At 40.3% G+C, this 23,171-nt stretch overlaps 1 protein-coding gene and 1 long non-coding RNA gene across 3 annotated transcripts in view; one reads left to right on the plus strand and one right to left on the minus strand.

Moving 5' to 3' along the window:
* The window catches only part of LOC124178211 (aquaporin AQPAe.a), a 39,733-nt gene extending 20,023 nt beyond the window's left edge, over positions 1-19,710 (minus strand). The window contains exons 1-2 of the mRNA XM_046561446.1: positions 18,868-19,710; positions 17,013-17,139 (exon numbers count right to left, since the gene is read on the minus strand). Coding sequence (XP_046417402.1) covers positions 17,013-17,139; positions 18,868-18,984 — 244 coding nt within the window. The 5' untranslated portion in view covers positions 18,985-19,710. The remainder of the gene's footprint in view (positions 1-17,012; positions 17,140-18,867) is intronic.
* On the plus strand, positions 10,343-14,899 carry LOC124178215. 2 transcript variants are annotated; one of them, XR_006869766.1, is made up of 4 exons: positions 10,354-10,574; positions 11,025-11,141; positions 13,543-13,691; positions 13,879-14,899. It is a non-coding gene; the product is annotated as an uncharacterized LOC124178215 (long non-coding RNA). The 2 variants fall into 2 exon arrangements; XR_006869765.1 differs by having other exon boundaries at positions 10,343-10,574; positions 13,543-14,899.
* Positions 19,711-23,171: the final 3,461 nt, after the last annotated feature.

Consider the following 23,171-nt stretch of genomic DNA (forward strand, 5'->3'; position numbering starts at 1 on the left):
GTAAAAATATCGAAAATCCAAAACAAATAAAAATTAAAGTGGTGAAATTTCACAAAGCCAGAAATTCACAGAACTAAAAATCTTGGATCGTTCGGAATTTCGATGTTTCAGATTTTTAAATTTTCTCATTTTTGAACTTTCGGAACTTTGACTCGTCGGAGTTACGCCGTTTCGGCATTTTATTCTTTCGGAATTTGGCGCTTTCAGAACTTTTTAAATCCAGAATTTCGACTCCGGCCCAACATTGCCAATGCGGTCAATTTTGTTCCGCGAAGATTTTTTCCAACGAGACTAAATGCGAGTCGGAAATTTTCCAGAATCGAATGCCTTGCAAAATTTTCAGGATTTCCATCACTCGGTCGGGTATATTATTCTCTCAAAGGAAAGCAAAACATTCGTGTAACTAACTGGTGCCTGGAAGTTTCGATGATGATGATTGTTACTACAACATTTCACAAATTGTAGAGGAATGTTTTACGACTCTTCCAAATTGTGTTTTCTGTCTGCTGGTCATTATCATAATATATATTAAAAGTGAGAAAAATATCTCACCTATAGCACCGTGTCAGATCAAGAAAAGAACTTGTTCGAAATTCCAGTAAAAGGTGACGCTATTTTCACTATCCTAAAATATAATTTTGAAGAATATTTTTCACCAAAATTACTATGGGATGCCTGTAGAATAGGCGGGGGAAAAAAAAAATAAAAAAATAAAAAATCACCGTGCAGTACGTGACGTAGGACCGAGTGACGCATTGAATTTAAAAAAAACTGATGATCCCATATTGTTTTCTTCTATCTATAACGTATCAGCGACACATACTTCGCAAACGTCCGGTATAACAAAGTACGTTACGCGAGATATTTATATTACCTGCATATAATTCACGATCGCACGCGGTGAGTCTCACGTTTATAGACGATGAAAGAAATTGTTGTTTAAAGATTATATCAGAGCTCGTAATTATTCCGCGGATGATGACCAACAGGTACGGACACTGGAATGAGAAGCGTTTCGCATCAACGATCAACGATTCGCGTTTCGAATTCTTACGACAAGCGTGTCGTCGCGTATTTTGCATAGTTCTTAACAAATTGTCGTATATATGTATCTGAAACGTACTTTCGAGCGCATTAATCGTTATCAAGTTGAACGCTCACGGTATCGTAATGCAAAACACGCCTCGAATAACGCTCTATATGTATAATATATAAACCATGCGTCATACACAGCTTTGTAATCGGTTATTATGGTATTTTATGGGCAAATTTTTTGCAAATAGGTATACGCGGCTATGTATACACGTCACATACTTTTCATTACGTAATAAGTACAACACGTTCACAGTTCCCGGCAATATTGTTAATATTCTTTTTGTGATTATCGTACATCTCGGACGTTTATACTTTACGACTCGTTACGATCTTGTTCAAATTTCTCTCAAAATTTATTCCACCGAGCATTAAAAAAGAGATACCCGCAAACTCGGCGCGTCACAAATTTTTCACAAATAATATACCCATTACATATTACATACGAAGATTCGCTGTCATGTTGTCAGTTCTCTTAATTCGCAGACAAACGAAATTTTTCCCTCCACCAAAAAACGTGAGAAAAGAAATAGAACTATAAGAAAACAAAAAACAAACAACCTATGAATGACATGTATGAACAACATATTTCAAAAACACTAAATCCCATTATGGATTTAACATTCAGACGTGTACGCACAAACCAAGGAACTGAAAATTTTCCACAAAATGTGACTCCGTCGTTTCAAATTACTAGTTATAGGTGCGCGAGTAACAACGTTGATTCAGATGTGCAGAAAACTGAACGGTACCTAAAAAATTTTCGCAACAACCCGTATACCGCAGAGCGTATAATATACACAGGTATAATACCTCTCGGAGTCGTGCACAAGATTCTCGTTACAGTTGCACCGCTGAGTATACACGCATATATATATATATATATATATATATATACATATATATGTGCGTTTGTGTGCGCGTCTCGAGGCAGTAATTAACCATTTTAATTAGGACACGGAGCAGCGGCAGCTTCTGCAAACAACCTAGAATACCTTCGTCTCTACTGTAAATCGAGCCACGTTACGCGTTGTAACACCGTTTTACGTTCCAGGCATGTGAGTATAAGGTCCATACAAACATCGGCTGTGTACACGACGTGGCTTACCTCTGCAGCAGAGGCACGTGAAGAAGCATCGGCCCGGCAAATAGACACGCGACGCTTACGATGATAATACGATACACCTTTGTTATATCACCCTCGCACACACACGCCGGTAATTGATCAAACCGACGACCTTGCCCTGCAGGCAGCCATATTACACGCATACGCGAAATTAATCGTTGATGGTACACGGTTCTGTCTTATTACGCGAATATCGCCATCCGTCCCTGTCACTCGCGATTATGCCACTCGAGTTGGGCATGGACCGAATTCCGTCTACGCTGCTTTTCGGCCTTCGTCGTAATATCATTTATTCGCGTCGTTTTACATACGCGCCGATTAATAACGGCCGAGGCGTAAGGGCTGGATTATTATGGGGGGAGAAAACATTGCGGGACAAGTTTCTCGGAGAAGTACGAGATTCGGAGTTATTCCTACCCTTCGAATCGTTGCGATCATTCTTATCCCGATTTCACTTTTTTTTCGTTAAATCGACGAGTAATTCCTTTGCTTCGAATTTACGATGCGCTTGGATCCAATCAATTTTTTGGGACAAGTGCGTTGGTTTTTTGTTGCAAATTGTTACTGTCGTTATTGTTATTATTATTTTTCATCGAAAATTGTTCGAGTAATCAAGGCATTGGGGATCGCAATGAATCCACTCGACTCGAATAATAATGTCTCTTGGAAGAGACGATATTTACTTGTTGTTTGTGACGAGGAAAATTTGGATCGAACAACCTGTGCCTTATCCTAGGAAATTCATTAGATTCACGTGCAAGCGAAGTGAAGCGTGTAGCTCATAGATGTTTATTGGCTGCTATAATTCGAAATGTCCAATGAGCGGCGACTTCCCATTAAATTACAAAGCCCGGATCGGACGCTCCAGGAATGTTTTTTTCTACCAAAATTAAAGTTTTGAGGGGGGTTCCCAAATACAACCGATATTTTTTTATACATACATGTACAATGTACATGTACGTCTTCTTTTTCGCGATTAAAGATTCGGTTATTCACTGACGATGTAATCAGTTATGTGATGGACGGAACAATCAGACAAGGCCACGTTGACACGTTGTACATTATCATCTGTCAATTCTCAGGTTTGACAAACGTCATTTGGGCTACTTCCGGCGATAAAACACTCGTAACATCATTATACGTGACTCCGACATTCGATGTAATTCAATCGAATGTTGTCTGTATAAAAAAAACTCGCTTTTATAAAACCGAGACAAAATTATTGTTTAAGCAAAAATGAAAATTTGTATTCAATCAACGACACAATTTTCTAGATATACAGTCAACGAATATTTCGTATCGACTGATTGAGTCCAAGCAACAAATATATCGAAATGATTTCATGAAATCTATTTTTCGAAGCCGAAGGAAAGGATTTCGCGAAACAATTGAATTACTCTGTTTTTTCTTTTGACGACGAAAAAAGTAGAATCACCCCTCCGATTAATTTAGGTTTCTCTGTATTGAGAGTTACAGTACACTTAAACAAACTGAATTGTTCAACAACTTGCTAAGAATTCGATTAATTCAAGTGGTGAAACTATAAAGGCATTGATCACGTACTTATACGTCAAGTATCACGAGAATCGATAAATAGTCGATTATATTTTTTGCTCACCTCCAAAAGACCCAATCAGCGACGGCAGTTGCAGCTCACGCAATAATTTTACCACACTGGCATCTCCCATTTTTAATTGAATAAAAATTTCTGTGATAAATTCAATCCGCAACGAGACTGTTATTCTCAATTCACTGCCTGTGTAACGAACGTAGAATGATCCACGTTGATTGTGACTATTTCTCGTGAAGCGCATGCGCGTTGACGGAGTTTTTTAAAATTATCAAAATATCTGACTATCCCAGTAAAACTTGCGCCGACGAAAACCATTTTTTTATACATAAATTTAAAAAAAAAATGATCTTTCGTTGGTACTAATAAAATATTTGTCGATCTTGTGTTAAAATTGACAAAGGAATGATTGAAAAAAAAACACCGCTTTGAAGTCGACACGATTTATTCGACGATGTCAATAATTTGAAAGAGTCGGTTAATCCTCAATTCATCCCAATAATACGCTTGCCGGAAATGCCGGGCTAAATTCTTTCCACTATTTCCTCCGATATCCCAGAAACGGAAAATTCCAAACCAAAATCTATAAGTCTTCTCGACTCGAAAGACTTTCGGTAAGTCAAAAGCGGTGTTCGCAATTCCGCTGTTCGCAAAACTTTCCGCACCCTTGATAAAGGAGGGTAGTTTATCTTATCCCAAGAAGCCGAGAGCCGCAGGTCGGGACAGAAAAATGCATGCAGGTTTCTTTGAATTTCAAATTTACAAAAATCACTATTGGAGTTTCAAGCATGAGTGAGATCGTAAGCGAATTTTCAACATATTTGAAAAGAAATATCGACGTACAAGGCTTTCGCCGATAACATCAGTATTTTCTATTTTTCTATTAAAAAGATATCAATCCACGGCTATCTCGTAATAATATCAACGGGAAGCATAGTTTTTCGGCCAATCAATTATCTCCGTGCATCAACCGAGATCAGGACCTCGTCCGCGATCTCGAGAAGCCTTAATCGAAATTACCGTCGGTCGTCTAATTGCGAGAGGCGTAAGGATGCGAGTCTCCTTCGCGTCGCGTAGCTAATCAGCAATTAGAATAACACTTGCCTTTCGTATTACCCGTTTGCAGAAGGCGAGCAACGAGACGAACTCGCGTTATCCGTGTCAGCCGTCTCTCATCATCGGCTGTGCAAATGTGTAAGTGAAGGATGTCGATGCAGGCATAACTCAGGCATAAGGTTAAGGTTGCCCCGGTGCGGAGGTGTGCGTGTTATGTAAACAAATATTACGTGAAAAGGCACATCGCGCAGACACGACGCTCGGTAAATTATTACTAATATTATGCCTGAGCACAATGCGCGACGTATCGCGCTTACATGTTGCTAGCCTCGGCGTTCAGATGTTGGTTGATTAGAAAAATTCCCAATAAAGGAAACGAAACGTGCCGCAGATGCGAGATTAATTCAGCACACGCACCGCGTTCGCAGGTAGGCATCGAATAATCGCGAGTCAGTACAGCCGCCGCTTGTTCGCTCGGTAATAATTAATCAATTAATTAATTAATCAGTTACGTGATATTTTTATCCGACGCTTTGCACAGGCGCGGCGGCGCGTTTTGTGGCAATATTTACGCGGGTATTATACACGATCATACGTGTGTGCGGGACCGTTGTCGTAAATTGGATCGATTCTTTTGTTTTTTTTTTTTTTTGTTGTTGTCTAATTTCACTTAGTTTGTACTAAAAATTGGGAAATCTGGTACAAGTATAAAGAGATCCAGTTTCGTCGCTCTAATTAATGTATTTTACACTATCTTAGAAAGTCATTTGAATGAAGTTTAAATTACTCGATTGAGTCACGGTCAGAACATATATACATACATATATAATGTAATAGACGCGTGAAAGCGGTAGATTGGCATCACGTCCGTCCGCGGACTAGAATCTCGAAAAATTTCGGCTAATGTATTGTTTTTTGCGGATTCTAATCTAACTTGAATTACACGTTTTAGAATTATACCGTGCGAATGGGTCACGGGAGAGTTCAAAGACTTGTTTTATGCTCGACATAATTGCTGCATGCTAAAAAAATTTTCTTTCGAACGAACCGACGTCGCGAAGGATGGTTAAAAATGTATATATTGCGGTTTTTAAAACTTCTCAGTTTGTACAAGAAATAACATGAACGCGATACTCTCGTTAATGCGTGCTGCCATTTTGTTAATTGAGTGGAAAACCATCACGGGAATGATTCAAGCTTCGCCTCGCGGTGATCGACTTACACAATTAGATATGCCTGACACGGTGTGTGCAGTTGTGTGTTATAAGTATAATAAATATAAAGCCTGCAGAACGACTCGAATACCTGACTACTTGGAAAATTAATTATTGAAGAGCTGCGCAGTTGAGTCTATAATTACGGTGCTTTTTCCATATTGTTGTTCTTCGATATATATCTGGGACGATTGAATTATAACTCGGTACTGCGTCGCGGATTTGTTGTAATTCCAACTTTTGCAAGAAACGATTCAGACGAAGGTAACAATGTCCGACAATAGAACTCGCAAACATTTTTCGCATCGCTTGAAGGTGGGTCAAAAAATTTTCCACCAGGTTCGTTTACCGCTCTCTTTGATTCCTGCAGCGACCCATTATACACGGCGGATGGATAATCTGGCAAGTGCGTTTACTTCAATACAGTTTGCAAAAATTATCGCAGTGTGGCGTTTTAACAATCTCCGATTTACGATGCGGATGCTCGACTTCTCGGTGCGATCAAACGCGATTGTTTTGCTTACGAGTCACGGTTTTTTTTTATTACATCTGCACATTCTTGAATACTTGCCACGAAATAATCCATTCCTGATCATCGATTCCCCTGGAAAATTTCCTTCCGATCGACTCGCAAGCGAGAAGCGAAATAGACGCAGAAGAATCTTAGATCCAATCGAACGACCGAAGTGATGACGCGAAGTTGTGAATTAGGAATGACCAAAAATGATCGATTATTTTTTCCCGATTAACCGAGTATAATGAACGAATTTTCAAACTCGATTATTTTTCCTCGCGATCGGTTTTTGTTTTCTACTCCCACGAACGACGCAATACAATATCAATTTTTGTGAATCAAGTATCAATTCAATCGTAAGTACCTATTTGATATAACGAGTGAAAGATAAGTGATTATTTTCATCTGATGTTGAAAAATACTTTGAATGAAACTGTTAATTATTAAAAAACTTTTCCGCTACTAAGACTACGTACTGAAATTTACGAAATTTCTGTTTCAAATGCACCGTTCCAAAAAAAAAAAAAAAAACAATGCGAAACAGTCGATCAGCCCACTAATTTTTACCGATTCAATCGAGTCGTGTCCGATTATTTTTAGCTCATTGCGGATAATGGACAATAATTTGAGATCCGAAGAAAACAGTTTCTTGCTTCGATTACAGCTCATCGTTTTTACCACTGTGCATGGCAACGCACCGGTCCGATGACGATTTTCGTGTAGGTTGTATCGCGTACTCGTGTAGGTACGTTACTTACCTACATCCAGACGTTTCCGAACGATCGTGTTAAACGCCGCGTGTTTGTCGGTGGTAAACTTCTCGGCTCTATACGCAGTCAACAAGCTGTTTGCCGTATTAACGTGTCGCATAACGAACGTAAATTGGTAAACTTAAGCCTAGGAAACTGGCGGTAATTGTTTGCGAGTTACCGCGAGCAAATGTATACCTACGAGTTCCCTGCTCGAATAGGAAACGGTCACCGGACTCACACGCTAACAAATTAAATCGAGTTGATCCCCCTGACAACATCTCGACTCGATGTTTGACTCCTAAATTTTTCAACGCAGATAGCAACGGCTGCTGACTTGGCCTTGGCCGCTGATCGAAGTGTCCAGGATAATGCGATTGGCTATATTTATACACCAGCAGCAGGGCGGTTGTATGAAAATGATGTTCGCATGATGCGGGCGCTGATAACCGAGACAGGCAATAATTAGTCACGGTTCTTGAATTCACCGTGCCACGTAATTCCCGATTAACTCTTTGTACTCCTGACTTCGTCGCTTCCCGATCGTTTAATCCTCTCGGCGTCGCAAAATCTCTTTCAGAGGTAATTTGCAACCAGACATCTGGTTCTCGAATGTATTCTACCAACTTTCACTGGATCCTTTAGTTTTCTATCCGCATTTTCTATGCCGAACTTTTCAAGTACTAATTACGTACCTGCACTCCTCCCACCACTCGACAAAACTTCGATCTGTCAATCTACCGACGAGAACTTCGTATCAACGATCAATCACATCGATCTACTATATTTATCGTTGATTTTAATCACGGTCGAATCTTATTCGAACCTGAATACCTGTAATTCCATAATAATTAGTATCGCGAGGGCTCAAAGATCAGAATAAAAAAATCAGTGATATCTGGTGGAAGGAGTTTTTCCGAGCCCGCGGAATCATCGATACGAAACTCATTTACACGCGATTTAATTCGACCGATTCGTGACTCACTGCGTAGAATAATGCTTCGGGAAAAGACGACGATTATACATGCGCCAGGCACGGTACCTAAACTCCGTGATTCCCCAGAACGTTCTTGGCTAGACATCGGATGTAATTACAACCATCCCAAAGCAATTACGTAAACAAGCTTTTTTACGGCACAAAATCAGACATTCAAGCAATAACGTCGCTTCGCAACTTTTAGCTAGTGCATATTAGTGTCTGTGTGCATTCGGATATATTCGCGTCTACGTCGTCGATCTGCGGAGTTTTTGCAAGCATACAGGAAGAGTCCGAGTGGTCTCCACTTACGGTCACCGTGTAGAACTAGCATTGTCATTGTATAAGAAGAATGAACAAATAAATAAATAAATAAATGAACAAAGAAAGAAAAAAGCATCGACAAAATACGGCGTGACGGACACGCTCTTCTCTAAGCAGGATTATATTTTTGGATCCTTGTAACACTGTTGCCGATCATTTTCGTAACCGTCGATAATTTCTCGTTTCTCGAAATTACCACCTTTTCGAAATTCATTTATACATGAGAAATGTTTGGCACTGATTGCTCGGTCGTATTTTCTGGAATGCCAGATCGGTATTTGTGCATTACATTTTCGAGTTTGAATTTCATTCCAATCGATTATGAATTAACGTGTAACGAGATCATTTATCCCGATCTACACAGACTGCTCAAATATCTCCGCAAAAATTCGCAAACCGTGCGATCATCGGTATCGGAATTAAGAGAATATTAAATTTGAAAGAATTTTTCGTTTTTTTCCAACACAATTGTATCGTCTGTTCGTACGGACGTTAGAAAAGTATTTTCAACCAAGCTCACTTTTAATCATGCTCGTCGTTTCCGTGAGGGATAAGGCGAGCCAGGGTTGGGCCAAGGGTTTTTTATTTCCTTGGCTCCCTCAGGGACGGGGTTTGGCCGGCACCCCTTAACCGTGATCTCGTGCCAGAAGAGGAATCGTGTAAATTCCAAGCCAGATAATAACGAGCGAGTTTGAGGTCACGCTTCTCGTATATATTGACCTAAATGATGAGAAATTTTTGGTCGGTTTGATCGGTGTTGTTTTTCACCCGTGGCCGAAAGAGTGGAGCGGCCTCTTTTTTTTTCTGGGTCAAGGTTGCCACGTGGGGTGGGGTCGTAAATTACACACCTTCTTTTACCCGTCATCTCCCCCTCGGAAAGTACGAAAAATTAGCTTGCCCTGCTCGTGATATCGTAATTATGTCACGTATATCCTGACATAGAACGTCGACCTTTACATTTTGCAACCCCTATTATTGCAGCGAATCGCGCAAGTCACATCGGCGAAAATTATCGCTCTGCGATCAGCCTGTAGGGTAACATTAATAACGTTTTAACAGTATTCGGTATCAGGATTGTCAGGAAGCAGGAAATTGATAGCGTCATACGGAAAGTGACCCATGTCGTAGGCTTAATTCGCTCTAAAAGTAGGTCTGTTTTTGGTAACGTGTCGACAATTAGATTCATTCGCGATCAAGATAATATTTTTAAAAAGCTCCCCAATCTCGAGTCGACGATATTTGATTTGAGAAATCCGATGCCGGTTCGATTGTCCGTTGGTTTCAAACTTGGCTTTGGAATAAAAATAGCTGCAACTAATCGGATCGAGGCATTTCTAACTTCCTACTTTCGCATGCTCGAATAGATAAATTTCACGCGACGACGCATCGAGCACGTTCTCGACTAGTCTCCGATGGATCTGTAGTTGAGTCGACACGATTCAGTGGCGGATAGCATGTAGATTATTACAGGTTCGAAGCCAGCCGAGCGTGACGATCGGATGGAGACAAGAAACGCCCGTGATATAGCGCACCTTGCGTAGGTACGCGGATTATTACGTAAACGGAAGGTGGGATCCTGCGGAAGTGTTGAGGTGCGTGCATACATAGAAAATCGTTACTTTGTTACACGCGTGTATTAGGTGTATCACGCAAGGCGTATGCGATCAAAGTCAAGGTCCACTGCAGCCTGTGGAATGGTAATGGTTAAGTTCGGAGTTGCATGTAAACTACACGGTTTCCAGAGTGTTAGGCGAGCGAGACGCGAGCGTGATTTCCATACGCGCTTCTTTCAAGTCCGTCGCATTTTTAATTTCCCTTTCCCGTGTTTTCAGAGAAAATAGGAATTTATTGTGACCACCCCGAGAGTGAAAAGTTGAATTTTCACCAGATCTCGACGTTTCAAGGCCTATTAGAGAATCACCGCCAATTATTTTCAGATGGACGCCCGTGTGTGTATGTATGCGTGTACGTGTGTGATTAATTCTTTTGTTCAACGATATCTCGAGATCGAGCCATCGGATTTTTATGATTTTTCTCCCAGTCGACGCGTCTTTTACAAACTTGGAAGCGATTTTTTTAGACCTTACCTTTGACCGGTTTAGTACTTTCCGAATTATTTGAATAACAGAATTACAAGAAATAAAATAGAAATGTCGACGTCGTGCGAATGGATGAACGGATTCGAATCAAAATTCGTACCATATGGTTTTTTGGATTGCTGATCACGAATCTAAGCTCAGATTTCCAGAATTTAAATTTAAAATTAAAGACATTTGCATTTCGATGAAAATCGGTACTTGAAGATTTTTTCGGTTGCTGATCACGAATTTGACACTGAGCTTCCAAAGTTCGAATGAAATGATGAAATTAGTATTATTATTATGCATATTATTACTATTACAGGTTGTAACGAGTATGAAGACGAAAAGTTCACAGGCTGGATCATGGTCAGCCCAAATCCACGTTTTTTCTTCAATTTAAGGAGAACAAAAAATTTCAGCAGCCTGGAAACTTCTCAAGGTAGTTAGTTGGCTAAAAACCGATGCCATTCATTCAATTTTATTACGAGGTAGTCGTGCGTCCCTTATATTTGTCAAATTATATTCTTATTCGCGAGCTACGAAAATCTCGATGGATTTAAGAGAAAAAGAAACGAGACAACACTAAGGAATTATAAACAAAAGTTTAGGTGTAGATACTTAGTTTCAAATGATTACAGAATCGTTGAAAACCTGGTTGATTTGTTCAATCTCACTCTGCAATGGATCATTTTACTAAAAAAACTATTTTCAAATATTTAATTCATTGGCAATCTTATTTTCATCATATTGGAATCGTTAAGCATTTAACTTTACAATGATGAAGCGATTTTGATTATGATCAACAGATGGCAATGCTGAATCGACTTTAACTGAAAAAAAGAACAATTTGTTCAGTAACTTTGTAGAAAATATAGTCTTCTGAATAAAATCAGCCAATGTAGAGAGAAATGGAACGAATCTAGATGGTTTTCAATCTTTTTGAAGCGGTTTAAAATAGAGCATCGATATTTAAGCTTTTATTTAAATTAGAATTCTAGTATTTTCAACGTTTATATTTCCAAAGATTAGATTATTAGATTATATTCACGTACTTTACTAAGATAACAATTTGATAAATCCTGAATGTACGATTGTCTCGTAGTAAAACTAACAAGGGAAGTATCGATATTTGAGCAAACAACATCCTTAATTATAAGTTGAATCCGAAAAATTGTGCGTATCGAATTGTTATAAGATAAGAAAATGGAGCGTCTATTGTTTTCGATACTATTCCTAATAGCAATTATTCTTGAAAACTCTTTAAGGAACGAGCAGGCTATAAACAAAATGTTTATCACTGATATTGCGTATACCGGTGGTCGCCTTGTAATACAGCATGATAAAATACTATCGAATCATGATTTTTTTTGACTACGCGTTAGGCAAATTATCATTTTTATACATTCCGATAATCGTGTTGAGTATAACCAAACTGCTGATGGGAGCCATTATGAATAGACTTTGACAAGTGGTGAAAGTACAAATCGGAAAAACTCATGAGAATAGTTGTCGGGTGTAAAACTCAAATCACCACCGCGTCATTTAACGGAAAAACGGTGACATTTTAATGAAATGAAAGTGAAGAAGCTCTTTCCGAATAATTTGCCGAAGGTTACTGTAAAACAGGATTTATACCTACTTTGTTAACGAATAGAAAATTTACATACGAGTAAACATCCGATCGTCTATAAATATTTTCATAATTTCCGTCATCATGCAACGCAGTGAGAAAAGGTCAGACATGTTCTTCTCTCGTATGAATTACTGTACAACTTGTCTAATTTGAATCAATGATTACCGTATACAAATTACACAGGCTTATAAAGCTACACGTGTCATTCTCGTATATTAACAAACCTGTAAACAAATTCTCCCGCGATAATCCGCTTGTGTGTTATACAGCTCGAGAATGTTTTGTTTGCTGTTAATTTTAGTGGTTATTTCACCGCGTTGATAACCACGGCAAATTTGTCGATTAGTCGTCGTCCGTGCGAAAGGCGATGCTGCTGCACGTCGACTCGAGCTTCGTATCCTTCGGTAATTTTACAAGCTTGCATGGAAATAATTCTAGCGTAGAATTTTTATTACACTTTCATTTCCCTATCTAATGTATAATGATAATTACCATGCAATTCCGGTATGTGGGTCGGGATTAATTCTTGAGAAAATCTACCGGCCGTTTGCTTTGTTCAGTCACGTTTCTTATTAGACGAGATGCTCGTTACGTAGCATGTGCGTGAAAATATTCATTCCAATTCAAGTTGAATAAAAAATTAAGAGCCGAAGTTCGCGATGAGATACCTTGAAATACAGGCAGGTAAATACGAGTATTCAGCTTCGATCAAACATTTTTAATTGCCACTTTCGGTCAGTTTACGTAGGCACGCTGTTTTAGTCTAACCTTTTACGCGATGTTACGAAAGCTAATCGCCCAATCTCACGGCAAGTTCTTCCCGATCCAAAATTTATTGGAAACGTACCGAACGGTTTTTGCTTATTCTTACGCCATTCGTTGGTGTTTTGTATTTTATTATTTTGACTGTCAATTCCTTTGCCGTGTGTTTATTTTTTTCAAAAAACTAAAAATAATCCAAACACTTATTTACGGCTTCTCTAAATCGGTTTGTTGCTTTTGGTAGTCGATCGTGATAACATTTTCAAAATTTTCCTCGACCTGACGAAGCCTAAAAATTGACTGCTCATTCCCCTCCGAAAAAAACAAAAACAGTGAATTCGACTACAGTTACCAGTCTTCGAAATCAGATCGATACATGTTTTTCGGCATATCATATTCGCCGATCATTTTCTACAGGATAATTTAATTAACTTCCCACTTTCAGGCGCAAATGGAAATCAATCTAAGGGGGGGAATATTCGATAGTCCAGCATGCTTTGCGATTATTTGGCGCGAGGCAGCACCTGTCGAGCCTTTTGCCACGCCGTTCAGTTACCTGCATGTCCGAGCGGCCAGTCGCTATTCGCATTCACGGTGAGTAAACTCATGCAACAAATTTATTTCTAACAATTCCACGTATAAAACAACAAGTCTTATCGCCTTGCCAGATACGAATCAGCCTGACTTCCGTCTCAAATCCTTCACCTCACATCCTCTGATCTCGCTTAAAAAAATGTAATTCGGAAAAAAAATAAACGTAACGTACTATTTTCACACACAGACGATGTTTCTTACGCTAAACAGTGAACGAGAAGGAAAAAAATATCGGTGAACGTATCGGGATTGCAAAGATGTGTTAAAAAAGGAAAGGTAAAAATTTCTCGAGAACTCACATGCACGTATCGTTCCCTTCGAAATTAACTCTCGTTTCGTTCCCACGTAATTATAATTATAGTTTCGTTGCAACAATGCTATTACGTCTCTTTTCAAGTTCATTGTCAGTTATAACAGTAACCCGGTGTTTTTCTAGACTCATTTTTTCTCGCCTCATCCACAAGTCGGACAACCAGTCGTCGCTTGTGCATCTCATCTATGCATATAATACATATGTAGGTATGTAGGGCGTATGTACCTGTGTATAACTGTCATTGATTTTAGCCGAGTGGAAATCTAAAGCAACGATGCTAAATCAACTCGCTAAAAAAACGTTCGTGATTTTACGTTTTGTGGGAGATTTGAATTACAAATTTCAACAGTGCAAACGTTCCACCCACCGATCTATAAAGACGGTCCCCTCTTTTGTATACGGCAAACTTGAATTTATCTCAGTCATTCGACGTCAGGTCGTTAATTTTTAGTTCAGTCACTAATTCAACGACCGCGTTAATAAGTTGAACAGATATAACCTGCGGTAAAAACTGTTAATTTAACCATAATTATACTTTACGTAACACCTTGTTCGTATTTATTCCAGGTACCAGAAGATCAACGAGATACCGATATTGTTGCGGCTTGTGATTTTTCTTTTTTTTTCTTTTTTATCTAGTTCGTACTTTACTTTTTTTTATCTTGCGATGCGGTCGCGATTCCAGCGACCGTGTAATTAGATTCTGAGTCAACAATATGCATTGCGTGGAATCACGCTCTACGTTCACAATAATATGTAGTTTTCATTTTCTTCATACTTCAAACAACAACCGCGGTTCTGATTGGAGCACGTTCAAGATGAATAATATAATTATTGATCAAGCATTATACAAATAGAGAGTAAGAATTGAAAATTTTCCAATAAAATGCTATAAAAAAAAACCCTCAAAATTTCTAAAACAAAAACCCACGATCCTGTACCTTTACCGAGAACTCGTGCATGCGTAATTACGTTTTATGCAATCATTACGAAGGTGATTTTCGTTCGTCGTAACGTGCAGTAAATGGATACAACAGTCAGTGGGAACACCTAGTAATTAGCCGTAAGTAATGTATGGAATAGTCGCTGCACGCGCGAATAAGAAACGCTCAAATTACACGGTAGATCGTATTTGAGTACGGATGATAAAAATCGATCAGTGTGTAAAACTGCGAAATACTTTTCTAGTGGTTTTTGGTAAGTGTATAATAACAGCAGCTGTAATGATTACTCAAAAAGAGACAATGCCCGTTGTCAGAGTAACATTTGAAAGAGACGCGTATCAGTCGTTGAGAAGATTGTTTTCATCGGACTGTAAGTACATGTGGCAATTTTTTGTTCGCACCTTTACTAGACAACGTGGGTGGATTTGAAAATCGTTTCGTACAACTCCGTTCCTGCACACGTTACTTGTACCGTATACCTTCTCTCTTTCATTCAATCTCTGACTGCATCACTTCTGACTAATCTGTGGTACTTAACCACTGTCAATCGTGTGTTATTATACCATATGCATGTACCGAGAGGACGGATCAATTTAAAGTTGCCGTAGCGAAACGAAGACTGCGAGCTTGTTGAACGTAACGTGGTCGGTGCCTGAACAATCTCGATATTATTTTCATGGCCCAGGAGCGGGGTTGAAATTCCAAATTTGAGAAGTTTCAAAGGCGCCAAATTCCGAGTTTTGTCCCGATGAAACTTAGTGTAAAGAAATCGAACTTTCACGAACCATGAAAGTTTCGAATGGTCTAAAACACGCCGCTCAAATTTCCGAAATGGCGAAAATGAGAAAATTTTAAAATCTGAAACATCGAAATCACCAATGATCGAAGATCTTCAGTTCTGTGAATTTCCGGCTTGGCGAAATTTTGACACTTTGATCTTTCTTTGTTTTGAAGTTTCGATACTTTTACGTTCGTAATCCTGGTCACTCTGATTTTCGGTTTTTCTGATTTTTATTCTATCGAAACTTTATTTATCGGAATTTCGCTCTATCAAAACTTTACTTTTCGGAACTTTGCTCCAACGTAACTTGAACTTTGGGAATCTTGCATTTCTGAACTTTGAGCCGTCGTGTTTCCGACCATTTGAAACTTTATTGTTTCTTCAAAGTTAGATTTCTTTACTTCAAGTTTCGCCACCAAATAATTCGGAATTGACCGCTTTCGGAACTTTTCAAATTCCTAACTTCAACCCCGCCCCCATGATCGTAACATGCATCGCGAAGGTTCCGAAGAAGGTTTGCAAGCGTTACGAAACAAAGAGTGCAGAAATATTTTTCAGGATTCCATGCAGTCGCCTGTGTCCAAATGATTTTCATTCAGCTTTTATAGCGGCCCGTAACGAAATATTATATTCAACAGATCCACTTTGTACTTTACAACTACGGAGTGCAAACCATGACCTTCCCTCTTCGACACGCATACACGCTGTCACGATGTGCTGCGTTTTACTTGTCCATTTTTTAAACGATTAAAAATAACACGCGTGTAAAGGAAATTGTACAGACAGTTGTAAAGATGTAGAATCGAGACAACGCGGGTTGTCCTGCTTCCCCAACACGTCACTCCCGCACTTTTATCCTTCAACGTGCAATCTTGATAAATATCTATGTGTTTCAACGTTACACTGGCGTGAAGTGAACTCCAAAGGACTGATCAAGGATCAGTGGGCTATTTTAACGACGAGAAGTTGCGCAGTTATGCAGGATCACAAATCGATCTCAACAAAAAAAAGAATGAAATAAAATTGACACACTTCTGGGCCAACAAATCTCTATAAAATATTTGAAAATACGCGATATCTGAATAAAAATTATCAGGTTTTTTTTTTTTTTTTTACAAATTTTCAATACATTTTTCAGACCAACAAATGCCCACTCAATGAAACGCTGAAACACGGATCTCCACTTTTGGCCCAAGAGCGTGTCAAAATTTGTCCCAATACCACGTGACTTCTTCTATTACAAAATACAACCGAACACCCTTATCTGGGGTTAATTAACTTACCGCTCAAACGGCGCTCGCTGCCTTTGTCGATATCTGAAATCGGGTCTCGAAACGATCTTGGATTTTCCTCAGGATGAACCGTGGCGTCGTACATGTCCGAGTCTTTCTCTCTGGCCTCTCGACACAGCTTGAAAAGTGAACAAACTGTAATCCCAGAGCTGTCCAAGTTGGTCGTGGCACTAATTATTACGCGTCGACGACGATTGAAATCCCGCTGTTGCAGAAGCCGTAAACTAAAAACGGGAACAAACGGCACGTTCCTGTTATCGCGGGGAATCGCAGGCAATCATTCGATAACGACACTTCACAAGATCAAATCTGGATCTGTGTATGATCTATGATACTACCATAATACCGGCTTCGAAAAATTGACGGCGCCTGGAGCACGTTGTACAATTTTAATCTCAATCGGTACTTCAGGTGAACGATTTGAAAAAAGAGATTTTCAACTGTTACAATTTGTTTAGATGAAAAAAAAAAAAAAAAAAAAAAAAAACAGTTTAGTAATTAACAAATTGCACTGTCGATTTCCACTTCATCGTTGATTTACGAGTCTACTTCTTTTTATTTCTCTGTTCCGTCTTCCTTTGCTACACTTCTAAACGCATTGCAATGCAAAACAGATATTCTGCCTTTGAAACGCGTCGGAATTTAACGCGTGTAGGCATGAACGTATCGCGAAACGCAGCAACTCGTCGGGCGGAATACTAATATTCATCAACTGACAATGCGTGAAAATGTGTAAGTGTTGCATACCTATTGGGAATAAGATCTGTGTAACGCGTATATCTTCTCGAAACTCGATTAAAATCGGAGCAACAAAGCAAAATGGGTTGCGCAGTAGATTCCGGTTCTCGATTCACGATCGCAGAGTCGAGAACCTCGACTCGGGTCTCCGACGACAATTTGGTTGTTTATACCCGAATTTTGATGCCAATTTGCGATTGCATCAACATCGCGAAACAAACGATATGTGTATATATATTGCAAATACATGTATTTAAAGTATACGAGATTTTATCGACTCGACTCAAACAATTCGCAAGCGATTAAGCCCACAAAATATTAATATAGGTATTATTATCTCGATTGAAAAATTTTACAGTGTGTAATTTTGCGGAAATTTGCAATACTTTTTCGACTCTACAACCGAGGTTTTACGTGTGATATAATTTTTGGCTTTCCAATTTTTGTGCCATACTTTGATCAAACGTTATCAAATTATAAGAGACAATTCAAATCGTTACGATTAAAGATTAATGAGACCCACAGTTTGATTAAAAAGTTAACAAAATAGAAGAATTCTCGAGCAATGTAATTCACGCCGTTAGTGAAGACGAATGAAACACCATGTAATAGAAGCGAATCCAAGCAAATTCGAACAACCCAAGCTAAGATAACAAAAATTTGAGACTGGCGTGTTTGGAAGGTTTTCTTTCCATCAAAAATCTGTTGGGATGTTGTTTCATGTGCCTTCACTATCGTTAGCGCGACTAACAAAGTCTTTCTCCTCTCGCAACTATTGATTCGGACTGTGGATCCCAATAATCCTTGAATAACGATCGATACAAATCACACGAAGATTAATTTTTACCACTGAAACGCCACGGTAACGAATTGAAGAAAAAAAAAGCGCTTCCAAGGGTGAAACGAGCAAATTTCTATCAAACTGCGAGGGTAGCAGGAGCGTCTCGATCGGTCAACTTTGGCCCCGTTACTGCGACGTTCTCGGCCACTGGGGCAGTTTTGCATAAAGATTTAAGGTGTCCTCGGATATCAGGAGCGATCCCTTCCAAGCGTCGGACTCCCTCACTCACTCACTCCCTCATTCACCCTCGCTCACTCGCACTGTTACCTGGGACGTGCGCGCAAACCAGAACCGCGTTGCGGATGGTTCGCGAACGTGGAAGGCGGCGAACTCTCGCCAAAGGTGAAGATAACGACGACGAGGGTTGGTTCTGCGCTGCATCATTCACCGGCAGTTAAAATAACTCGGCGAGAGTGGAGAAACTACACCGGATTCCGCGACAGTTTTCCCCTTCGCACGGTACTTCATCACCAACCGCTGTAATTCACCAGGATATTATCGAGCCTCTAATCAGAGCCCTCGGTCAAGCCCTCGAAAATGTCCTCTTTCCTTAAAGCTCCGGGTGTTCTCTGGCGTGACAAAGGTCGTCGAATGTCGACGCGTTGCGTCGAGACGTGATCGGGAGTGAAGAGTCAACCCTGCTTTGCCGAGTCCTTGATATTGGCCCGATGACGTCACGTTCGCGTGTCGTAAAAATGCATCGACGCTCGTCGTTATCGCACGGAAGGAGGGGGTGGGGGGGAGGAATCCTCCCTCCAGCACAGATCCGATCGTTGCTATCCAGTCCGTCAGGAATTGTCGAAAAAATTGACGGATCTTTCCGAAAGCCTTCGGAAAGTTTCAGGTTGCGATGTTTTTAAGTAAGGCTTCTCGTCGGATCCTCGCTCATTTTATCAAACCATCCGAGCTGCTTTCGATTCAGGGCCAGTCGAGTAGTGATTACGGGATAATACGCCAATGGTGGCGTCGCGTGCAGATAGCAATGGGACAATTAGCATATGTGAGGTCAGTCGCTAGACTCCTCCGATGACTCTGCTCGGTGTTGTGCGGTATAGGAATCCCTGTATCGGGACAGGCCTGCATTTTTCATGACCATCGATTTTCGCGGGTATGTCGTTATTCGCAACGTTTTTTTTTCTTTTTTCTATTTTTTTTTTTTTTTTCCTCTTTCTTTTCCGTCATCGACGCGAATCCAGTCAGCGAGTGGTTTACTCCTCATGGATTTTCGAAATTCCTGGTGAGATTCCGTCCGCGAATAAATGGACATAATTTCCACCACTGCGAACGAACGACTTATTCGTCTGCGGGATTTCCGACACGCATTGTTAAACTGACAAATTGCTTTCTTCCGTTACTGTTTGCACGGTATAATATGAATACGCGCATGCCTGCAGTACCAGTGTATTACGTGTGTACGGTATTTTTTTAATAGAACTCTAACGGCTCCTTCGTCCAGAGGTGAAACCAGATGCGTTGACCGCTCTCTGCCGTCGTTGTTGGTTACTGAACTACTTTTGGATAGCGCAGGGCAGCTTCGAGAAACGAAGAAGAATTTGGAACCGGAAATTGGTCAACGGGTTTTCGTCACGCTTTGTCCCACCTTCTTCTTCTCGCATTTCATTCGTACGCAAAGAGCAAACTCAATGTTGGAAGAAAAGATACCTACCATCAGCAGCGTAGTTTTTATTGAAAAAATGAACCGTCGTCGCACGTTCTTAGAATATTCTTTAAGCGATTCGCGCAATTGGCATGATTTCAAAAGAATAGATGACTTTTCAGAATGTTCACGTTTCTTTTTTCATTTCATTTCTACTCCCGATCTTATACGTGAAGCATATCATTCTTGATCTCGAACCGAGATAAGGTTCTTTCCATGACACAGTTACTTTGTGACAGGATTCAACCGTATTGAACGCGAAGCGTACGACGTTGTGATAACACCCAAGTACTTGCGCGATAGCGCGGTAAATCAAAGAAACTCGAAAATAATCTACTCGAAACTAATTGCAAGACGCACGGGTTTTTCTATTCTCTGTCGGTGATTAGTCGGGCTTGTTCCTCTCTTCAAGGGCCTCAACATCTGGTTTACTTTCCGTTATTACACCGTACCAAAGCAACGCTCCGCGTACGCGTGTTCGCGTACCTATGACTACAGCTTTGATACGGAATCGCGGTTACTCTTTGCCACAGTTAAGTCACTTAAGCCACTTGATTATCGCGTTTACATGCAGCTGTGTAAATGTTCCACGCACGGTCCAAGTGTCTGAGTCGTGTTCGTTCTGCAGCCTCGGACCATCTGCGCGATTTCCAATTATACACGTCGGAATTGTGCCATCCACTTTGAAGTTGAATGAATTCCTAATTGCCGTGCGAGCTTTTTCCTCTTCGCTCGTTGTACGGCTACATTGAATTTTCAGAGACAGCGTCGTGCCCGTAAATGGGAAAATGGGAGTACATAAAGAGGAATTCACTTTCCTTATGCTTGGACAATGCGGTGGTGGCGTATCTCGGGTAACTCGGTATATAGCTTACGATATTTACAATGGCGTATAAAGATGGCCTGTCTGTCGCTACCGTGCGACATTATTGCCTCGTCATCCAACACCGTTTGTGGTTCGACATAATCTGTGGACGAGTGTTTTCCTTTTGTTACTCGAGACCAGGTTACATAATTTGCTGTTCATCGGCAGGCAGCAATATATTATTAACCATCCGCGGTGCGATAATACATAGGTATATTATTTTCGTGTACGTATAAACTACAACTGCAGGTAATAAAGATTCTTCACTTTACGATTTGTGTATAATCCGCAGGATATAAAGCATATCAAAGCAGGTATGTTAACGGAGCGCAAAGAGAGTAATGTATGTTAAAAATAAAAAACTATTACAACGAGGATTAGCGGATAAATATTGACATTCGATTATAGCACGTTATAATTCAGTAAACCATTTTTCTGTCTCTCTCTCTCTTTTCAAGCACAAGCGATTTCGGGGACCAGCAGAAGGAGAATTTTGAATTTCAGTCAAGCCCACGCAAGCTCGTAACTCTTACCGAGGATCGCTTACAATCGGACTATGCAGGATCGCTAATTTGTTCCATTTATACGAATGACCAAACACCGGCCAACTTTCAGTCCTGGAACGCGTCACCAGCTGGATAAGCTATTTGAAAAAATTATATTCGTTGATGGCGAGATTTGCGTGGGGGAGCGGAGGATTACGCTTTGAAGCGAGAGTGCAGCACTTGCCAATACGACGTAGATGTAGCAACAATTATTCCGTTGGATAAAAACAAACATCCTTATTTATGACGATCAACCTTGATTATCCAAGTACTGTAACAAGCGCCTTTAGAATAACGGCTTACAACACGTCGCGTTTACAGTGCGGTAAAATTATGTCGATATTTTTTCGAAATCGGGAATTTTTTGCTCCCGCTTTTAGCGCCAGGTTCAATTCGCGTTATAACTATGAATTAGGATGCTGCGGGAATTTCCATGACGATCCTGCGGACACCGATTTACCCATGGCAAACGAATAACGAAATTGAGGTCACGCTGGTAGAACTGAGAGGTGCGTGGCCATTCTGAAATCGCACATGCGTCACTGTCCAATTCGTCTTGACAAATGGCTCCTTTTACGCTCCTTCGCGCTAAAAACCGGATCCCACCTCCCCCGGATCGCCGAGGACTGTGAATCGACCTGTGGAACGACACCGAAGACTTAGAGAATGTTTTGCACGCCTGGAATACAGTATCGTTCTTCAAAATGACCATTTCCAAGAGCGACGACGCAGCTGGACGCCCGGGAAATTCAAAACTTGTGAGAGGGACTTGGAGGAGTGGCGCTGTTTTCGCGATTTCATGGTTTTGCAAAAAGTCTTTTACGCCCGATCGGATATTTGCCCCCCCCCCCGGGGCTGCGAAGCTGTCGGAGCTATTACTCGACAGGAGACACGCGTTTTTGTTCCGGACTCGCAATGCCAAGGTCTTTCCATGAACCACATTTATACGGTGAATGTCAGGCAATTTTTTTTTTTTTTTTTGCCTTCAACTTTTGTACCTTACCGTCTTTTCTTTTTTTTTGCTCCGCAGGCGATCAACAAACGTGTGTCTTTTTTCAAACCTCGTGGCTGCAGAGGTTGGACTTGAATCGCGTATAATAACCGATAATAGCGTAATTACAAACTTTTCAAGCGTGTATTTTTAAAACGAATATACGGTGGGTTGGCTAGTTTATAAAGAAAGAAAAAAAGAAAATGTAAAGAACGTTATTTCGTTATTTCGTTATTTCAAGGTGCGCGGAAATGAGAATCGCTGTCGGTTGTTTCGCATCATTGGCTGCCGCGATATGACGTCATTCGTATCATTCTTTACAGGCGCTTCGAAAGAACCGGTACATTTAAACTTTTTTTCCCGAACTGCGAGATATTTACAATTATATCTTCCATACGAGGAACGGGCTTCGTTGATTCGCGTAGCTGTAACCTGTTTAAATTAATTCGTCTGAAAATTATTTTATTTACATGCAATTCGCACCAAGCTTTATTCAATTTCGAGAGAATCCGT

This window comes from Neodiprion fabricii, chromosome 3 (assembly GCF_021155785.1).
Source record: "Neodiprion fabricii isolate iyNeoFabr1 chromosome 3, iyNeoFabr1.1, whole genome shotgun sequence".
Lineage (NCBI taxonomy): Eukaryota > Metazoa > Arthropoda > Insecta > Hymenoptera > Diprionidae > Neodiprion > Neodiprion fabricii.